Here is a 22528-nt window from a genome sequence, read left to right as displayed (position 1 = left end):
CAACAACGATGACAGTGGTCGAGGATTTACATAGATGATTGTACCAGATGATAATTGTTTTCTCAGTATAGTAAATATGGATAATTCGCCTAATTGATGAATCTTTGTTTAAATTGTGTTATTGACCATGGTCAATTAAAAAAGATTATAAGATTTTGGAAATTTGTCACCGTTTTTTGCCGTAGTATAATACTAGGTTTCGAGATTTTGAATCTATCCTCTTCTTCAGGTAGTTAAAGAAATTGGCATTAGGTTAAGCATATACAAAATCTTTAGTCTGTAATAATCGCCGTAACTCAGATAAGGATAAGTGATTTATCGAACAATAAGGGTTTCGAATTCAAGTGCTAATTTTAATCCTATTAATATCAATTAAAATTTAAACAAATATTGTCCTATGGAATCCACAACCTATTTTAGTCATTTCAAATCCACAGGAAGAAATCTAGGATGGCCTACTCTACCGAAGTAATGATATTACAGTACCTAAACATTGTAGAAAGCCCCTCAGGAAGTATTTTCCAATCGTGCTCAAAAGCTTAAAAATAATTGTGACAATCCTATTCAAGAAGAACTGAATGCAAGTGTTCCCACTCAACCAATCCTCAGAAATTATCTCAGAAAGGACATGTACCTCACTGAGTGTTTTTAACTTTTACCAATCTTGATAAATCACCTCAGGAAGGTTCCCTCAATCTATCGAGTCCAAATATTTGTAGTCATGATATGAAAAATCGTCTCATTATTGATCACTCTATTGAGTCCAAATGATATTCTGATCTATACCTAATCTGAAAAGCGGTTCATCCAAATAACACAATTCTCTATCAAACCTGGAAATTTCGTTCTAGAAGAATGTCTGTCACATCGAGTCCAAATGTTTTGGTCTTACCAACCGTGAGTAATCGTCCCAGAAATAATCACCCAACGAATCCAAGTGATATTCTAGACAATACCGAATCAGAAAAGCAGTTCATCCAAATGAAACAAATCTCTATCAAACTTGATAATTTAGCTCTAAAAGGATGTCTGTCCAAGTGTTTTGGTCTTACCAACCCTGAGAAATGATCTCAGAAGTAATCTCCCAACGATTCCAAGTGACACTCTAGTCCATACTGAATCTGAAAAGCAGTTCATCCAAATGAAACAAATCTCTATCAAACCTGGAAATATAGCTCTAGAAGGATGTCTGTCCAAGTGTTTTGGATTTAACAACCCTGAGAAATGATTTCAGAAGTAATCAACCAAGTGATATTGTAGTACATGCCGGATCTGAGAAAGCAGTTGATGAAGGAGCACTCGGCCGAGTCCAAGTGGGGGTAGTCTGTACCAACACCGATAAAGCAACACAGGAAGGACCGCCCTACAGAGTCCCTGGAGCCACCCTTGGCTGAAGGGTTGTCAGCGTACGGCTATCAGATGGTACCAGGATTTATAGGTTAATTACCCTCCCAATTAGCTGGGGGGGGTGGGGGGGGGGGGGGGTGGGGGGGGGGGGGGGTGGGGGGGGGGGGGGGTGGGGGGGGGGGGGGGTGGGGGGGGGGGGGGGTGGGGGGGGGGAATCTTTATTTTGAAAGTTTGTTTTTGGCAATGGGTGGATTGTGAAGGAAACAGGATTATTCCTGACATTTGCCTCGTTCAATGATTAAAAAAAAAAAAAAAAACAGAAATACTACATTTTCAGATCTGCAATCTGATCTCTTCTTCAGGTAAATAAGTAACCTAACACATAACTACAAACTAGGTTAAAAATAAACAAATCATGCCAGAGCGTTGTGACACGTGTAAGTCAGGAATCACAAAAACCATGTTGTGTGTCAACTTCACTAACTCGAAAACATGCAATTAATAAAAAACAAAACACGACACTAATAATTATTAAAACTGAACTAAAGAATTCAGGTCACAATAGGTTTGCATTCGCCGACCAACCACCTACAATTGCGAAACGTAGTGTTATTGATTTTTTTGTACCACTGCTATATTTCCTTTCATTATACTTCGTTTAATCTTAACTTTGTTGTAGATGCTATATTAAATTAATTTACACGAAAAATCTTATCACCTTACTCTTATTATCTTGTTTATAAAGTCTTCTTATCAGTCAATTAAGAGTGTTTAAATTTCCTGACTTCCGTATGTGCAGTCTCAGAGCGGAATTTAGAAATGAGGAAAACCCTTGAAAGCATTTTAAGAGCCGGAATGAAGAAAGTGCAGCGATGGGTCAGGAATTAAAGGACATTGCACCGGACTTAGTGGTTTTTACCACAAGTCTCTGACCTCTGACCCCGGGCTGGAGTGGAAAGAAGACATCAGCTTGCCGTTTAGATCTTCAATCAAATCTCACATATTGAGTCATCTCCCATTTCCAACGCAGGGTCAGCTGTGGGTCACAATCGACCTCCACCCACCGCAGCCCAAGCCATTGTGACCAATCAAATTTTCACCAGCATCTTCGAATTCACTTGTATCCAGTGTTTTGGGAAAGTGGCGCCCGAGGCTACTCGACATTTGGACCGGTCCGCCATATCCTTCGTCACAGGACCTCGACCGCCACGACCACCCGTCAGGACCTCAATGGCCGATTGAAATCGCAGACGCATCATCTGAGAGAAAGTCGATGATGGGATCGTGAATATGAGAGAGCCAGCGCCGCGCCGCTCCACGCCACAAGCCCGGGGCGACCCACACTGACCATGTCAGCACCCGGGTACGTAACACCCAGGCGCAATTTGTCTTGGCTCTTTATCTTTGTTAGATTCCCATTGTAGACTTTCATTCATTAAATTGCTGATATATCCTATTGCAGGGTACAAGGAAGACTATAGATTAATATTAAAAAGTTAAACAACTAGAATGGAAGAAATGCTGTTAGCAGATTCCCAGAACCAATATTATCACTAATGAAGGCTGCAGAAGAGTTGTTGATAGAGCACGACATTGAAGGTCCGTCCCACCAATATATGGAGGGAAAGGTAGATACAAATCTACTCTATAATAACCAATATCTACAGAGGACGTGAACACAAAGATGAATTTCAATCGTCACGTCGCGTCGTCACAAATATATACACATTTTGGGATTTTGAAATCGAAAAGTATTACGTAATTAATACTAACTGAAAATTGTGCAATACAAATCATAGTCTATGTGCAATAGAAAAAGTGTAATATAAATACGATACAAGTCCTTGAGTGGCATTTTAATCCTCTCCAACGTGGCTACCTCCAGGATTCAAGGGTACGTTTCAATCGTCACGTCGTGTCAAACATAAACAATTTTTGAGATCTTGAATTCAAAAGTACTACATAATTAATATCATTTTTAATTGTGCAATACAAATCATAGTCCTAGTGCAATATAATAATGGTTATATAAGTCCTTCAGTGAGTTTTTAGTCTCCATATAACGTGGACTACCTCAAGGATCAATCTTCGTACCACTTTTCTTTCTTTTTTTTTGCGTTCATTATTTGTTTACAGTAACCGTCGTTAAAATCTCGAGTAAATGCTTTGCACGATCGTTATTTCCCTCCGTTCAGTTCAGGGATGCCCTGTTGCCAGCAGGTAAATGTAATAAAAATATAACAATTTGTAAAACCTATTCATAGAAGTGAGCTAACATTTTCTAAAAATTAGTTTTGACACCTCTAAGATAGGTAGGTCTATTTATGACACAAATTTTGAATAGTCGTGTTGTAATCTTTAAAATCGACAGCTACTCAAACTGTGGTATGACTGTTGCTTAATATAACATCAATATTTTTTATTTTGTCACAGAATGTGTCTTTTAGTCATTAAATTCACTGGTCGATAATTGTGATTATTTAAAGCACATTATTAAATCCCATATAAACGTTTTCAAAAAAGACTGCTTAGGAAAATTATCCGGTTTATTTCAAAACCGTGAAAAATATCGAATAATAAAATCAGCGTCTTCTAGTGCCTAGTCCTGGTAAGCAAAGCAGATGGTCGCACGGCCCAAGAGGTCGCGGCTGTGCATAGACACCTCGGTCTCGGAGCCAAGCTATAATCATGGAGCAGCTACCATTGCCCACTCTGTCGTGTGAACGAGTACCGTGTAATTTCACATCCATCTTAGCTCATTCCCCCTGAGCACGTCCACTATAAGGGACAAACCCAGTGACAACCTGTCCGCTTCCAATTTCGATTAGAGAGGCCCTCCTCTACAATTTGGCCGCAGTCTTCTGCTCACTCCTGGAGTCTTGGGCGCTCTCAAGGTCGCCGCTGGGATCGAGATTATTTCAGATTTGGTCGGCGGAAGTAGCCTTAAGGCCAGAACATTAAAGGGCACTCGTTAATCAATAATTCCGTTTGTGTGTGTTAAGCACACAGTTATGGTCCAATAAATAGAGCTCCTAGAATCTAATACCCTGCACTAAACCACATACTAACAGTGAATGTTACTGTATGTGTATACATAAAATAATTAAATTTTATATCATTAAATTTTTTTATTCTTGATTGTATTGTTGTGAGATAATACAATACCTCTTCTATTACTAGTTTTGTTTTTAATCGGCCTCAAGATATCCAACTGGATAAATACTCAACGTGGACTACCTCAAGGACCACTCATAGCACCACTCTTCTTTCTTTTTCCATTCATAACGTCCTTACAACAACCATCATTGGCACCTCGGGTAAATGCACTGCACGATCGATATTTCCCGCCGTACAGTTCAGGGGCGCCCCTGTTGTCAGAGTCAGCCGGCAGGTCGCCATCTTGTCCAGTCGTCACCGGGGAACAGCTGACAAGGGAGTCACGATCTGGTGATGAATGGGAGAGCGGCGTGGACGATAACTCCCAGGCGTGGTAGGGCCCTCCCAGCAGCGGGCAGGTGGTCTCAGGGCTTGGGAGGAGTTCTAAGGAAGCGAATTTGTCAACTTCAATCAGCATGCAAGGGAGTTCAAGGAGTACTGTTAGAAAGGATACCCGGAAGGGTTCTTCATATCCGCCCATATGAAGAGATAGGAACAATAAATTATACTTTGGTATGCTTCATCCTTGAGAAGAATGGAATTAAATGCCTCAAGGTCATTTTTCCCCTGTGCACGCAACGTTAGATGGATAACAAAGTGTTTTGAACCGTCCAAATACCACCACAAAGCATTTCCTGCAGTACAGATTTTCCTGAGTAAATATATTCTCCACAGGCAAGAATTTAACGAGCCGTGATCTCCAATAAATAATGATCAAGTATTTCTCCTCTTACTAAACAGCGGCGACCGGACCACACGTAATGGCCGTGGAACTATCGGCTGGCGTGATATAAAATATTGTAATTCCGCCGGCCGTGATACCGTGATGCACCTGAATAATAACAGATCCGGGCCGATCTCGTGATCTCGCCACGGCTCCCCGTGTCCTCTCCAGCCTCTCGGGGGCACTCGGGGTAGGCTTCGCGACCATTCATAATCCGACACGCGAGTGGACTTTTCAAATTTGAAAGACTTCATCCTCCGGGCCCTCGCTCGACAGGTGGCGGTGGTTTTGACATCTGACAAAAAATCCGGCCTGTTTTTGTATGCGTGCACGATTCGAAAACGGAATAAAGGTTATAATTGATAACCCCCGGGTGACCGGGACCGAATTAATGTTTGGAGTAAGCAGTCGTGTTCACGCTGCTCCGCCGCACGCAGAAGATCGCCCAGGGCTCCCGGTAGCGGACCGTGCTAGACCGGCCTGCCCGTATCCGCCGTTTCTCCCGGACTTTTAGCACTCACTAAATCACCTAATGGTGCATACATGATCGTTCCAAAATTTTGCGTGGAATTTCCCAATAGTCCTTTCTTCTTTGTGAATCCTTAAATTCCCTAACGTCCACCAGGTTGTAAAATAACGTAATAGGTCTGCATCGCCAACCAACCACCTACGACAGTCATAAGTGCATGTTACGCGTATGGGTCACTTGTTAGGTTGGTTATATACCCGAAGAAGAGATCAGATTGCAGATCTCGAAACTAGTGTTACTGCTTTGTTGTATCACTGAACGATGGTAGATGTCCGGCAATCCCTGTTTTCTTCACAAATTTTCAGTCATCTTATTAAAAATTACATTTTGACACTCTTGCTGCAAGCTGCCTCTTTTTAATTCAATCATACTTAAATTCATCAAAATATTTCTAATTCCGTTTGATCAAATCCCACAAGATGGAGTCCTCTAAACAGACCTCTCTGTTTCATTCCATATAAATGTTTGTTTGATAGGGTCTTAACTGTATTAAAATATGCCTGTCAGTTGACAGGTGTTTTCATTGTTCTTCCTGAACCAGCAAAGTTTGTATTTACAATTTTGTAAACATTGACAATTCAAAACCACTTGTAACATTTGTGTGACTAAGGATTGAAGCTGTGACCTATCAGTTAAGCAGCTACATCTTTACCCGTTAAGCTTCGGAAATCTTAAATTTATCTAGCTTTTATTCCTGGGTTGAAAACAACTTATTGCTTAATGTATACGTGTTCTTCTGCATTACCTTGCACAGGATTTGTAACAAGGTAGACAAGGGGTGGCGGTGAACCAAGGAGGGTGGTGGGGGGTGGTGGATGGGGGTGAAATCCCTGAGGTTGGGTGTCATTGACTAACGTCCCGTCAGTGACCCAGGGTCAGTCCACCAATCTAGATCTGGCACTGGTGGGTAATTAGACAGGCTTGCCAACCTCTGACTCCCTGGGGGTGTCTGACTGTAATTGGCAACACTGGGAGTACGCACTTCGGTAAGCAAGCAGTTAATACTCATCTGTGAAACTTAAGTAATTCTATCTGATATTATTTATTTTGCTGGAATTGAGCAAAATACGAAGTTATTAGATGTAACGGAATAACATCTTCGTTATGCTTATGGTCAAAAAATGCAAAACAAAATTTCACTAGATCAAAACACCAAATTAAATGCTGAACAAGATACAATAACATATTATTGAGAAAATTATGTCACGTCGTTCACTGAAAATAAAGTTTGCTTTAAATATAACATTTTGAAAATGTAATTATTGTATACATTCTTGAAAGTTATTTTCTTATTGGAAATTATATAATAATTTAAAACAAACTCTCCAATAGTATAAGTTTTTATTTTTATGAGGCCTTTCGTACTCAATGAGAACATCTTCGGACCCACATAACTGAATAAAAGTAATAATAACAATCTATGTAATAATAACAATGATGGTTATTATTACTTTTATTCAGTTATGTGGTTCCGAAGATGTTCTCATTGAGTAAGAAAGGTCTCACAAAAATAAACACTTATATTATTGGAGAGTTTGTTTAAATTATTATGTAATTATTGTGTTCTTTAAACGCCTACTAACATTACTAGTAATATATCGCATGAACATTATTTTCTTCTTTTTTAAAACAAAAATTGTAAGTAATACAGCTAGAAAGTGGTTGAAATATACTATACAAACTTAATTTATAACATCAGCATCAACAACAACAAAAACTTCACTGTGAACAGTTTAATATTTGACAATGGATGGTTTCTAACAACAACAAATACTGTACATTGTCTATAGGTTAACTGTAACAATATAATAAAAATAAGTTTTGAGAATTAGTATCTGCTCGCACATCATGTTAAACTATGCTACACAAAGGATAGGTAATTTGTACGGTAGCCCCTGAAAAAGATAACAGTTTTAAAGCGCCTGCACACTATAAACTCAATTACGAGACAGTTACGTGTATTAAATAGCCAAACACTATTTGAAAGGCGCTAAGTTATGATATATATTTGTCTTTAAAATAAAGTTCTAGTTTAAATTAAAAGCTTGAGTGTTAGACTACCACTTTATAATAAAGTACATGTACGTGTACAGTGGCTATAAACATACACTTTTGACAGATTGTCTTTCAAAAAGGCAAATTCTACATCAGCGTTGGAAATATAATTCACTCGCCAGAAGTGCTCATACTCAGGCAAAGCTTACGAAAAGCGTGCGAAACCAGCAGGAAACAGCTATGAATATATCCAACCAAATCAGGGTACTCATAATTTGCATTCGAACAAAAATGCAATGAGAACTTTTAATCAAAGTTGTATGAAAGTTCAAAAGATTTGTATATAAACTGGTAAAAGATTTTTCCTTGAGATTTTTTCTTCTCTTCTTCTTTTTTGACCATGGGCGGGATATCATCAATTTTGCTTTTTTTATTATTAATTTTAATACATGGAATAAGTACAAAAAATTGAGTTTTCATTAGGTACTCGAAAGTTTTATTTTAATCATCGAATCTATTTAAGATTATTTATTGACTGAGCGTTACCGAAGGTTATCACTCAGGGAGTTGGCAACATTTCTCTTCTATTCGCAGGTCATCTCAAGGATGGTGAATATCCGTCGATGCGTTTTTGGCTGAGCGTTAGTGTGTGACTGAGGAGATATCTTGAAAAGGAATTGATGGACTATATCAAGCTGTAGATTTGACGTTTCAGATGAACCTTCATATCTACATAGGCAAGGTCGTGCTCGATGATGGCTTATGTATAACTATGGGATTTGGCTGAGCGTTAGTGAAGCCTACCACTCAGGGTGATATCTCGAGAATGAATGAGCTAGATTTGAAATTCTACGTGAAAATTTACTTTTACATGGACATGGTCGAAGTTCGATTGTAGTGTGTGTTCCTCCATAGGATGACCTCCTGGGTTTAGGACCTTCAAAAGGTGGGTGGTCCAGGGTGCACTTTCTTTGACATGATGATAAAGTTCCAATTAGTACTTTTTGACGGTAGAGAGGTCAAAGCAGCTTTTGGGATAATGGGATGATCCATGATCCCTCGGCCATGAACTTATCGCAGATTATTACGTGAAATGTGGTCTGGGGCAATACCGCAAAGTGAGGATGCGATCAAGCCTCAACATCAACTTTTGACGTGAACTTAAATTGTTCTGTATATTTTACTCTGTGTCTAAAAAGATAGGGACTTCGTCCTTTGTTTAAAGTTTGTCATTGAAGACTTTAAAGATAGTAGGACTTTGGTTATTTGCCACCGTTATATGTCGCAAAAGTGTATAACACAACGTTTCGAGGATTGAAATCTACCCTCTTCTTCAGGTGAAAAAGCCTGCATGAAGTACAGACTGGAGAGAATGAACCCAAGCGATGCAAACTGCACAGGAGCCAAGAGCAAAACACGTCACTCCCGAACTAACGAAGGTGAAGCACTGAGCCATCGAAGTATTGATCATTTTTACAGCACTACATAAATTTCTCTACAATTTTTACAAATGGATTCTTACACGATCAACTGGTTTCTTGTTGAAAGGTTCAGGGCAACATTATTCTTAAAGACCTATCTATATAAGACGAATGCAAAAAGAATAGAATCCGGTAAAGGTTTTAATTCTCGTTAAGTGTACTTTTCCCCGTTTTTCGGTTTTTAAAATACAAATAAGACCTTTCAAGACACTCTTTGAAACATATGTTCTTCTATTGGAACATCAAGAAGAATTCTTCAAAAGATAAGCGCTAAGTAGGTTAAGCATTTTTCGAAACCAATAGGTAAGATCCATACATTACAGTTCACATTTCACCAGTAACTATCAAATAAGTAATTACCGCATTTAATAGTCTTCGAGATTGATAGCTATTTTAAGTAATAAGCTCATAAACGATGAAGACGTGTTGTCTTACAACGCTATTTGCCTTGTCATCCAGCACTAATGCCATTATGATGGTTTCTGTTGATGTACCTAATTGTGGTACTTAGTGGATATAGTACCTATAAGTAAATTTACGACAGTCGTTATTTTCATTTTGGTGATTTATTCTCACTGTACGATCAATAAACATCAGGGAACAAATACGAGTACAATGATTTCGTACGTCAAATGGTTGGTTTTGAAGAGTATGATGCAAAAATATGATCTGATAAAAATTCATCATTCGGCCATTTTAACCCTTTTGATACACCCCCATTTCAACCCCCACCTACAAGTGTGCAGCTGATGATACATTTCTTTCTTAGCGATAATTTCTCTATTGATTTCACATTCATCGGGGTTGTGTGGCACACTGCTAGTGTTAAAATCCTAAAGATGCTGAAATTTCCAGGTCCACCCAAGATTATTTGGATAATAAGTTACTAATCATTTCCATGAACAACTTGTATCTCTTTTGCACGATACATACTCAAATTATATACAAGAAAGTGTTTCAAATTAAAATAATTAATGACAACAAGAGCATTTTGAGTCGAAATTTAGAGAATTCACAATAGTTTTTGTGTAACAGATCATTTGCATTATTAGGTTCGGTAGTTTGTGTCTTTTTATTATGGATTCCCTTATACTCTATCAAAGTATAACGATTTATTTTGAAAATAATTACAAACTGATTGCAAAAAAAAAAGCAAAAATTCATAAGAGAACAGAAAATGTTTTATATTTAAATAGTCACTTTCAAGGAGAGCAATCGAATATAAAATTCAGTAGTTTTTTGTATGACAGATAATTCACATCATTATGTTAGGTAATTTGTGTTTTGTTAATATTCATTCCTTTGAACTGTATCAAAATATAACGATTTTCTTTTGAAAATCATTTATAACCTTAATTAATTACACAAAAACAAACGTTCACTTTAAGAATATTTCACAAAATGTTGTTCCTCGGTAAACACCAAACAGAATTTCCTAGCAAAATTTTTAAATTTTGTTAAAAAAATGTTAATATAAAATTATTTTACATCAAACAAAGAAAATCTGTTTTATGATCGTTTTAATATTTATTATTCATTTACTATTTCATCCATAATCAATAATGCGAAGAGAGAATTCATTATTTTTATTCACTTATAATCTTGTCACTAAGAGAATTAGTGTTGTAAAATTCAATAATCAATGATAGATTTGCACATATGATTGAGTAAACGTGATAAGTGCTCTTTAGGTTGTACAATTCTCCATGTTGGTCCCCAGAATGAGGTCCTCAATTAGGTGCGTACTCACAATTCCATCTCATTACATTATATACAGTATATATTATAAGGTAAGGTTGTGGCATAACAAGCTCCATTCAGGCTGCATGCAAAATTTGAAATCTATAGGTCATTTCAATATCGAGAATCCTGCAAAAACAATTTTTTAAACCCCTTCAGTCAGCCTGCTGAGTGACAAGCTTCAATGACGTGCAGCCAAATTTCATGGTTGGACATGCACCATAAAAATAAATTCTTATAACAAAATTTAAAACCTACAGACGAAATGATTCTCGAGATATCTTGGCAAATGATGTTTTAACATTTTTGTTCATGAAGTCAGTTTTCATAACAGAGTGTTTAAATAGTAAAAGTTCCGGTGAGCTGGGAAGGGGTATTACAACGCAGTAGTGTAAATGTTCTTTTGAATTATTTATTAGGAGCAGCCTATTTTGACATTGACCTATGGAATCGTAGTGTGGAGTGGTTGTCCTTCAAAAATGTGTATTAGACTTGAAAATAAATCTGGTGGAATAATTTCCAAATTACATTTTTGAGCACCTTATAGGAATACGTTTAAGGAGCTTGTACTTCTGACTTTGCCCTGCCTTTATATCCTGGAGGAGATTCTTGTACAGCAAATCTAAGTGTGATTTGGTTCAGGACAGGGGTATTCACCATTATGAGGCTATTGGTGGGGGCAGTTACGGAATGTGGTGGCAAAGATTGACAGTTTTTGAGGCCCTTGGGTCACAGGTTAGCGTCAACCTTTCCAATGGACCTTTCATACTCTTTTTTTAATTAATAGCTGAAAAAAACCTTTATTGGTGTGTTCAACAGATTTTACTCTGTTGAGGAGTATATAGATAATCGCTGTAATATTGATAATTGATAATTCTGATGCCAGAGTGTGAGAATAGGAGTTTGTGTTAAAAAATGTTTGTGCAAATGTGCGTAAATGTGGAGAATAGCTTACTCTATCCTATTTTATAACGGGCACTAGCTGTATACTGATTCTTTCTTTGCAGTTTGTTTTTGACGACGGAAGGACTATGAAGGAAACAGGATTTTTCCGGACAGATTCCATCGTTCAGTGATACAAAACGTCAGTAACACTACGTTTCGAGATCTGCAATCTGATCTCTTCCTCAGGTGAATAACTAACCGAACATACCTACAATCTAGATTAAACTTAAACAAAGCTTACCAGAGCGTTGAAACACGCATACACCAGGAATCACAACAGATATGTTGTGTTAGGTTAGTTATTCACGTGAGGAAGAGATCAGATTGTAGATCTCGAAACGTCGTGTTAGCCTACTGGTTTTTTTGTATCACTGAACGATATCAAGTTTCTTTACACACTAATGTTTGAGTTAACAGGAATAAGAAGACTATCATCGTTGCGATTTCCTCACAACAGACGGTTGTGGGAGGTTTGCAGTGCTGACTGGAGTCCTGGAGTCCTGGAGTGATGGAGGCGGCTCGGTCCCCAGACGCAGACGACCTTGAGAACTGTACCGGCTGGAGATTTAACTACTGGTAACCACAGGTTGTGTGTGTGTTTTAGCATATATTACCGACCGGCTCGGTGACGTTTATGGAGGGGAGAGTAGTGTCTCAGTGCAGACAACTGAACCTCGTGATATACAGATGACGGGAATGTCGAACGTGTTATGGCGTCAGGTCTGTGCCATTCAGCGATCGGTCTGCACGAGTGGAACTCTAACGATGTGTCGTTTCTTGATGCCGCAGGAGTATCTGATCAAAAGTTGGAAAATAAAGTGCCAATTTGGCACAATAGTATATTTAAGAATTAGCGGTGAATTTTTTTAAGGATAAGCCTTATCATGCTTGTCCTCATGGGCCACTAGCCTGTGCGAGGATCTTATCAAACAGAATAAGGGAGAGAATCGGCACAGTACAAGGTCGATGGTACTGATAAATAGTGCAAGGGTCACAGACAGGATTCTCGAACCTGCGCTATCTCTAACTCAGACTCAAAGTCCAACTTCTGAGACCGCTCGGCCATCGGCACTCCCAATTGGGGTCAAAGACTCGCACTGGAAAAAAAGAAGTTTTCCCAGTACTAAATAAGTACTTTGATTAGTGTTATTTTTTGTTTTTGAACATTCCATGCGAAGAGCACATCATAACTTACAAGAGATTGACTTAGCCTCAACAATTGCAAGAACAAGCAACGCAATGTTTTTTATAAGTAGGATAAACATAGACGAACTAACAGCTGATTTTTTGTCATTGGTGAAAATATCGTATTCCCATTAGAGAAGTTCCCACCAAAATAGTCCGATGCTGGCTGTAGTGTTTCGACCCCTCCCCCTTCACCCCCCCGCGCCCAGCACTGTAGCCCATTTTGCGTGTGTGTAAAATTAATCACCAATCAACATCAATTGCCATTAATATTTACCACAAATAAATATGCGTGCATTTAATTTCAATCGCCTGTTTTGTTGACAACATGCAAATCAAACGGACAGCAGTGACCGTAGGCTACGTCATTGCGGGAACACCTGATGATCAGCAGCGATGTGGCAACACTGCCTCAAATATGATGGGACTATTTTAGTACGGCTGCTCTAGTGTGGTGTCACTAACATTATCTGACAATATACACGTCAAGAAAACTGCTATATACTGGTAGTTATTGTGGAAAAGTCTTCCTTATCTTTAAGTATTTTAGTTTTTAAACTATCAGACAGCTCTGGGGTTTAGTTTCACATAATTCACAAATCATCTCATTAAAAAAAAAACTTTATCTACTCATAGTGTATTGAAATACTTGTTTAATTAAAGACGTTGTATAGCTGGTTTAAACGTTTTGAAAATTAAAATGTTCTCAGAGAATAAATTTGAATTAGAGGCGGAACTTCACTGAAATTAGAACACGTATGTGGTCTCTACGTTCTTTAATTCTCCCTCCCCACGAAATGAGGGAGGCAAGTTAATTGTAAATACATTTTAAAGAAAGTTTGTATGGAACTGTAGTTTCAGTCATCTTGTTAAGTTTACTATTTCATAAATACTAAAATTTAATAAAAAGTATTTCTGCGATTTAGAAACTTCTTTCAAAGACAGTGGCTTTGCGTAAACAGACTTAAAATTATATAACCAAGTAACTACTCTTTATATAGCATATATTAGAAGATGTATTGTTATCGATGAAACTGTCATGCACCAAGAATTATTGATGCTAAAATTACAGTAAAATTTGGTATTTAACCCTTAACACATTGGCTGCGGCGGGCATGCGCTGTTATTATCCCGGTTGTCCTAAAGCGGTATATTTAACTGCACTTTAAATTTGGCCAACATTTTATTACAATTTTTGAAACTCAATTTTTTTTTGTAAGGATTATCATCCAGCAACAGCAAAGTTTACACTGAAAAATTAAAATAAAATGTTATGTTCGTCGCAAGCTTTTTTTGACGAATGCAAGGTCGTCGGAGATTTCTACTCTTACTGTTGCATTCAACCCTATTCATTACTATATGTATAGTATTTATTTATTTATTTATTTTACAATCAAAAAATAAATAAATAAATTTAATAAATCTTTTTTTTTATTTTATAAATTTCATTTTTTTAATATTAATGAAACATATTTTGTCATGATTTCCAAATACTTCAACAACAATACATTTTTTTTCATACTGTGTCTTTAATTCTAGGGTATTTTATTGTGCTTAAGTTCTAAAATAGATTGCTAGAGATTATCACAAATCTATTTTCTTCTTATCGACCAATATCTTTCGTTGTTAGTTTTCCAAATACTTTGGAAACAATTACAAATTGTATGTTTTATATTTCGTTTATAAACAAACAGTTGTTATTTTGAAAGGAGTCTCTACTGAATATGATTGTTGCAGTCTATCCGTTACTCTTTATAACTATTATTCTAATAATTACGAGTAAAAATATTAATTTAAAATATAATATAGTTCCTTGTGTCATTTTTTAAATAAGTTATACTCTTAGAATAAAAATTTTTTTAATTGTTTTATTTTTGTTAATGTATTAGTTAATTACTATTTTAAAGCTGTTTTCTGGTAGGGGGATGTTCATTAGGAATCATGGGGGGTGGGGCGGGGTAGAGGGGGGGAGTGGGGGGGGGTGGGGGGGCTTTTGGGGGGGGGGGGTGCAGGGCTGGGGGGGGGTCATAGTGTAGGGGCGGAGCTGGGGGGCTGGGCCGCGCGGGGGGGCGGGGGGGGGGGGGGGGGGGGGCTTTCTCCAAGAAGCTAAACCCTTTGGATTACAAATACAATCTCGGTCTTCATGAATGTATATGAGTCATCCTGCTCCACGTCGTTGGAAGAGAGACGAAATAATTAAAAGAGAAAATCCTAAGATATAAAAACATCAATAACTGGGTGTGTAAAAACCGCGGGGAGGTGAGGTAGGGTGCAACACGCTAATTCCATTACGGCAGGGGAAGGGCGCGGGGGTCTCCACTTTAATATCGGCCCGCGACTCGTCATTAGCTTCTAATTGCGATTTATCGCATCAATAATGAATGGAATGGCATTACGCGGTCTTTGTTTCCGGGGTGCACCGGATGTGACGAGTTTGGCGCGAACCCCGCGGTGGCGGGAAACTATCCCGACTCGCCCTGTCTCCATTATTTTTTCAACAGGTGTTCTCGTTGTTTTCCCGCCACAGATCCGGTGTTCTGTACGAGTTGCTGTAAACTCCACCACAATGTGTTTCTGGTTTGTTTAGGGGCCTGGCGAATTCTAGGGGCGAATTTAATGCTTACTTAGTTGACAGCATAGATAAATCATGGTAGGATAGGTTATAATGACTGAAATAAAAAAGGTTGATGTACTATCTTACCGTCAATCCAATGTGTTATCATGATGACATTTTCAGTTACTTTTTTAGTAAACTATTATTATCATTAAATAATTCAGTATTACTGACATATACTGCTGAAAGATAGTTTTCAACAAAGAAACGGGTCAAGAACTTTTTAAGTAACGAAATTGGGCCTTACTCTCTATCCACTACAAGAAAAATATCAGTTGTCTGGACCTCCCTCCAAATTTTTCCTGGTTACGTTCTTGGCGACATGTTTCGAAGGTTAACTTCAATCGTCTGGATGGCTTTGGCATAAAGTGGAAATTACACAACACAACACATATAAATAAATAAACAATTATCACTCTCTATAGATATACACACGTAATACGTCGCATGCGGCCGCGTTTTGTGCCCATGTGGAGTGACATGTATTTATTTATATATGTTTTGTAATTTTAACTTTATGACATAGCCATCTACCTCTACGGTTACTAAGATGAAGGTTAACCTTATAAACATGTCACTATAAGACCACATGACCTTGGTGAACTTAATAAATAAGAATGGCATAGACTGTTAACATGACGATGAGTATTCCAAAGTCAAGAAATATGCCATGTCAATTCACGTTGAACACAAGAAGTATGCGCTGAACATGCCAAAGTTCAAAAATATGGCGATGAACCTAAGTGAATAAGACATTGAACAAGTGAATGGTACATGTCTAAATGCTGCCTAACATGCCAAAATCTACGAACGCGGCCTACATTTATGCCAAAGTCAATAAATACAGCAGTAAATCTATAAAAATCAATAAACTTGCCGACGGAAATGCCAAATGAAATAAGCATAGCGATGAACACAATCAATTTGTCGCTGGATGCCAAAAGTATTGAATGCTATTTGTGATATACCACGTCCTAGACAAATAGCTCTAAATATGTGAAATTCAGTAAACATGCAAAAAATGCACTTTAACATGCCACGTTTGTGTGAAACGTGATTTTGTCATTTTGCTACACTTAAAAATGAAATATCCATAACACCCTTGTCCTCCATACAAATCATCCATTGTAAATATGGACAACAAACCATGTGTATCTTAAACGTGTACGTTCAGTCGTTATTATTATTTTTTTTACATTTTAGAGGCCTCAATCCGTTTGATTTTGCGTGGTTAGTTACAGTCCAATACTTACGCTGAAAGCACGAACGATCGTATTAGTTATAAAGGTAACTAATAGATTCAAAGCGGTATAAGAGGGGCAAGAGACACCAACACAACGCTCAAATGCCTCCGATTCCACATCAGAGGGTTGCAACCCCAACAATTCCTTTGTGGTGATGTTGTGTCGTCCGCGAAATTATTGCACATCCAGACCAAAATCTCAGTAGTCAAACACAATTCATAAATCCATTATCTCAGCTTGGATTCACTTGTACAACATTGACATTGTACCGAAAGGATGAAACACATGAGGTTGGATACTGCTGAGGTCGTAGTAGTGAATACTCGATTTGAAAAGTATACTTTTACCTTTGATTGTGGCAAATAAACATAAAGACAACGCTTCTAGATGTTAAAAATAAAATAATGTATTGCCACGTTGCTGCCAAATAGAGCGATAGTGAATTAAATGATATTATGGGGGTGAGCCTAACAGTTCCAATGCTCTATGGGAATTTTGCATACGACTTAATAATTATTAAAACTTTAAAATTGACTTCCCTTCACGTTAATGTCGACTCACGAGCGCGGGCGTCAGCACCTCATGACATTGCAGCTGTAGTCGGACAAGTGAAGATTAGTAGATTACAAGCTGTACTCATAGTTAAAATCAAACTCAGAGACTCGAAGTTAAACTCGCCTACAATAAAGTCACGACGACATTAGCCATTTATCCAGACAACTTAACATTCATTACAACATGATCTCGTCAGAAAGACATCACCACAATATTATCCATATGTTTAAAACTTTCAAACTTAAGAAGCAAAATCGTTAATTTTGCACAAACATTTTACGTTATTAAATAGGTTGTATTGACGACAATTCATAATTGTGGAGATACTGCTTTAGCAGGCTGGGTAGGATTAATAATTGCAATTGATTACACTTATGGAGTAATGCAATTGAGAATTGATAATATGTAAAAAAAAGTTGTTACAAAAGTAAAATTCTTCTTGACTTCTGAGCCATAGTATCTAGTAATTGCTCTGGGGAAACATATTTTCCAGTAGTGGACAGAGAGTAAGTCAACCGCCCATTCCCTATTTTGTTCCTTAAAAAGTTCTTGGCTCGTTTCAATGTCGAGAACGATCTTTCAGCAGTACATGTCATTAGTACTGAATCATTTAAATAATAATCGTTTGCTAAAACTGTAGTTGAACATTTTTTTTTTTAAATTGGTGGTTCCAGACCCCTTGATTATTTTCAAACTCTCGGGTGATAGGTTTCGCTAATGCTCAGCCAATAATGTTTTCAATTAACAATATGTATTATAGACAGATAGTTATAGTACAGTAGTTTAAAACTTTGGGAGCAGCAGACGCGCTATCGTGATTGTTATCTTATAGTGAGTATACTTATCATCAACCGAGATAAAGTCGCAGTGGAAGTGGTAGATAAAAATATTTACACGCGATGGTAGAAAAGAATTAGAGTTCCAGTTATTTTTAAGCCATGCTATAATATAATACTATATTGCCCCACGTATAAAACCCCAAAATAAACGAACCTTTATTATTTTGAATAAACATTTTCTCCTTGCATTGTCTCACTAATTGTACTGAAACAACCATTTTGCATGAATGTTTCAAATTAAAGAATTGCTTTTCAATGCCATGCAAAGTGAATGTTTAGTTTCGGTTTGTGATGATTGTGACTATTTTTTCAGTAGAGAAAACATTAATGGTAAATTACTTGTAATAATATTTTCTTTGCCTAGTACAATTCTCAAAAAAAAACATAAATAATAAAATGTTATAGGTTAATGTGGTTTCGGACATAGATTCCAAATTCATTAACTTCCGCACTCAGATTTAATTATGTTTGGTCAGTTACATTCCTCTTATTTTCTCTTAAAATGTTCAATACCGGTACTTCATAGACTTAAATTTGTAAAATAACAAGTAGTGCTTTCTAATGAGATGGATAAAAGACTCTAACAGCGTTTTATTATCAAAAGGTTTTATTTTCTTCTGGAGGTGAACGTATTAAAATGCGTACTAATAACACTGAATTTTGAGACAGTTTTGCATGTCTAACTCAAATATTCGATTATATTTTGGGTAGATGGTCTCAAAACTATACATAGTTGAGATAAGTGTCCAAAACCTTGAAATTTTGAAGACTAGTTTTACAATACCACTTTAGACGTATTTACTCGATCTAAAACTTGTTTCAATGAACCAAACTGTCTTATTTAGAGTGGTGTAATCGATTTTTTTGCTGGATAGATTTTTTTATTATTCATCCCTTTAAGACAAGTTCCCTGAGAACAGAAAAATTTAAGCAAGATTCTATGAACAATTATAGATATTTAAAGACGGAAGTGCAGGCAAACTTGTAATCAGGTACAAATAAAATAGCTAAAGATAAAAATGTGAAATTTTAATAGTGTATAAATGATGTAATATTATGAGGAGGTGTTTCTTTAATTTATAACTTAAGGAACTTAAATTCTGTCATAAGTTAAAAACACGTCAGACCCTCCAGTCATATTCGTGCACATACTGTAAAACGTTCATAATCTTATCACCAACCGCTATTTTGGGCATTATTACAAAATGTCCCAAAATGTTTCTTCCCACCTTCTTTTGGGGCACCATTTCTACTGTCTCTGTTTAAAAAATTACATCCTAAAGAACTAAAAGTTTTTTCTAAAAGAATATTCCAACCGAAAACCGACTGCTGCCTTAAATGCTAGAAGCAATAGAATGGCACATCCTTATGTGCGTCCAAAAATAAAGACAGGCATGCTACCAGTGATCATGGGTTGTGCATCTTGACCACGTAATTCTCGACGTGACCTGCGAGAACGTGATGGAGTAGTCCTACATTCGCACGTAGTTCGACATCTTCTCGTCCACGCCTCCTAGAATGATTCAAACGAATTACGTGTTGTACCCTTTTTCATCAGTCAGTGAGACAATAATAGAACAATTCTATTTTATTTTACCCTAAGTGTAACCATTCTTTTAAAAGTAATATGATTCTTAACATGTCTCAATCATGCCTGGTCTTGTGAAAAGTTTTTCTTTTAAAAGAGTATCAATGCTCCTACAGAACGCACCAAAAGAGAACCGCACAGAGATACAGGGTGCTTTTTTCCCTTTTATGGCCCTTAATCAATAGAGATCCTTCATGGAATAAGAGGAACCTATGTACTTCTTTAAGTACCTCTATGTAAAGTTTTAAGTCTTTAGGGCATTTCTATCAAGAGTAATCGTACTGAAATACAGACATACAAACAGACTCCTTTTGACATTTTCACCTTAAAAGGTATAGGGGGTTTCTTTGGACCAAGATGAACCTATATAGCAAGTCTCTAACACCTTTCTTAGGGCGCCTATATATTAGAAGCACGCTTGGGAAAGCTTGCCTGTAGAAACAAAATGTCTAAGGAAGCTTTGGATACAAGTTACGATCACTGGTTACAGTACTCAGCACTCGCAAGTGCACGCTTTTTTGTTCTCTTAGAACAAGAAGCTTAGAAATTGTACCTAGTCCAATAAGTACCTTTGCGCTTCTTCCTGAGAACAGGATATTCTGGATGTGTAAGGTTGGGGCCGCCTCCTGTCGAGACTAATGAGGAAGAATTTAGGACACTATCTCAATTCATATTCCCCCGAAAGAAGGCGAAGCCAGCTCTGAACCTGCCTCTCCAGTTAAAGCAGGCAGGGGGTGGAACACTCTTATGTCTAGGCTAGCAAGAACCTTTGACGTATAAGGTGCCTCACCAACTCCAACAGTCATCTCCCACAGTAGACTAGACCTATTGAATTACTTTTTCACCCCATAATCTGAACATTTGCGGTTAGTGATGTACCGTTCCTGGACATCCATAAGGTTGCCCAGATTTAAGTGACACATCCATTGTGGGTTCAACTGGAAGGTATAAACCAGCCAGAAGTGACCCTTGCTGGGTAAGTACACGTTTGCACAAGCTTGTCTACTCCCGGCCAGGAAGCAAATATATTTGTTTCTACCGGCAGTCTTGCAACTATTCAATTAGTCTTAGAGTAGTAACGATTTTTCGTAGTTGCTAGAAATGGAGGTTTCTGAGGTTGGAATGCCTCGGTATATTTGGAGTTATTCTTTCCCAGATGTAATAGAACGTGTCTGGCGTCATCCTAATATATTCATAGAACTTATCTGGCTGCTGAAGTAGCCTAAGTCTGGAAAAATACAAACATACTCCCTATCACCCTATCATATTCTCGGTCCACAAAATGTTCATTCACCCACTCCTTTCTAACTTTTTCCGCATGTAATACTAAACACTTTAAAAGGCCATTGTCAAGCACAATATTTGCTTGTTTAAAATACAATAGCGTTAGTATTTTATGGGTTTAAAACGTTTTAAAAACTTAACCGACGGCCTTTTTTGATAAATCCATTGTCGTCTGATAACTAGATTATTTATCTATGCTTGCAAATAAAAAGAAACATAGTGACAAAGTATCGGATAGAGAGGTACTGCGCATTTTCATGTCTAGATCTATGATTGAGAATTCTCAAGAATCGAAAGAGTCTGTATTGTTTGTGCAGAGAAACAAGACAGAGGCGCAGGAGGTTCACAATTGCTACACCAGGTGCCAGCACTTGATAGATGGACTGGAGCGCTCCAACTGTCAACTTCGAGAAGGTACGCAGACGCTGCTGTTCGTAGAATCTTGTACTTTCAGTTTCCAGCTGTTATATTATGATCTGATGTGTACTCGTTTAGGAATTTATTACAACACAGAGTGGCGCTAAAAGAACGCATAGATTTGCGCAGTGTAGTACCAGTGGAAAACAGCTGTCAATTACCGCTAAGTGACCGAATTTTGTAGGTTAGAGCGTCCTCGTATTACGGCGCAATGGCGCAGTTGACCGTCAACAATTTTTTTATTAAAAATGTTTTGTAAGAGAATGTTTTATGTCGTTGCAAATGAAAATGATGTAATGATGAGTGATGAAGCTCACTCCGTTTGAATGGATGTATAAATAAACAGAACTTTTGCTATTTGATGCAGAATAAACTCATATAAAACCAATGCAGTCCAGGCCTGAATAGGCTATAATAGCCCAGTGCGGCAGAATTCAGGGGGTGGCAAATTATGGTAAAAAGTAAAAATTAAATTATTCCAAAAGTTAAAAATATGTGAAAAACTTACTTGTAATAAATGTGTAAACATAACAATTTGTACAAAATAATAAATTTCAGATGAACTAAATCCTAAATCTAAGTATTATTAAAATCAGAGTCAGGTTATTTTATTGTAATTCTTAAATATATCTTTTTAATTTGATTGTCCTTAATCCAACAGAAATTTTTCGACTTTCTTTTCATGATTTTTTTAGTAATTTGCCAGTTGATAATGTTGTAACAAAACAATAACTGCAATTATAAGAAGCGTAACTTCATTGTTGACTACTCAAAGTATTTTATTTGAGTTTAATTATTTTTTTTTATACAAGCTTAGCGTGGCTGCCTCGCTGCCGCCGAAGTCGCATCGACTCACCGCGGTACCAAGGTACTGTAAGGAAGGTA

The 22528-nt window shown here is 37.3% G+C and overlaps 1 protein-coding gene across 4 annotated transcripts in view; it reads left to right on the top strand.

Moving 5' to 3' along the window:
• The window catches only part of LOC124365788 (myosin heavy chain, striated muscle-like), a 654015-nt gene that overhangs the window by 612344 nt on the left and 19143 nt on the right, over positions 1-22528 (top strand). For all 4 annotated transcript variants that reach the window (XM_046821808.1, XM_046821805.1, XM_046821806.1 and 1 more), the window contains exon 6: positions 21544-21640. In XM_046821808.1, coding sequence (XP_046677764.1) covers positions 21544-21640 — 97 coding nt within the window. The remainder of the gene's footprint in view (positions 1-21543; positions 21641-22528) is intronic.

The sequence above is a fragment of the Homalodisca vitripennis genome, chromosome 7, assembly GCF_021130785.1.
Source record: "Homalodisca vitripennis isolate AUS2020 chromosome 7, UT_GWSS_2.1, whole genome shotgun sequence".
NCBI classification, from domain to species: Eukaryota; Metazoa; Arthropoda; class Insecta; order Hemiptera; family Cicadellidae; genus Homalodisca; species Homalodisca vitripennis.
The sequence above is the reverse complement of the archived record's forward strand: the minus strand, read 5'-3'. Positions and strand labels throughout refer to the sequence as shown.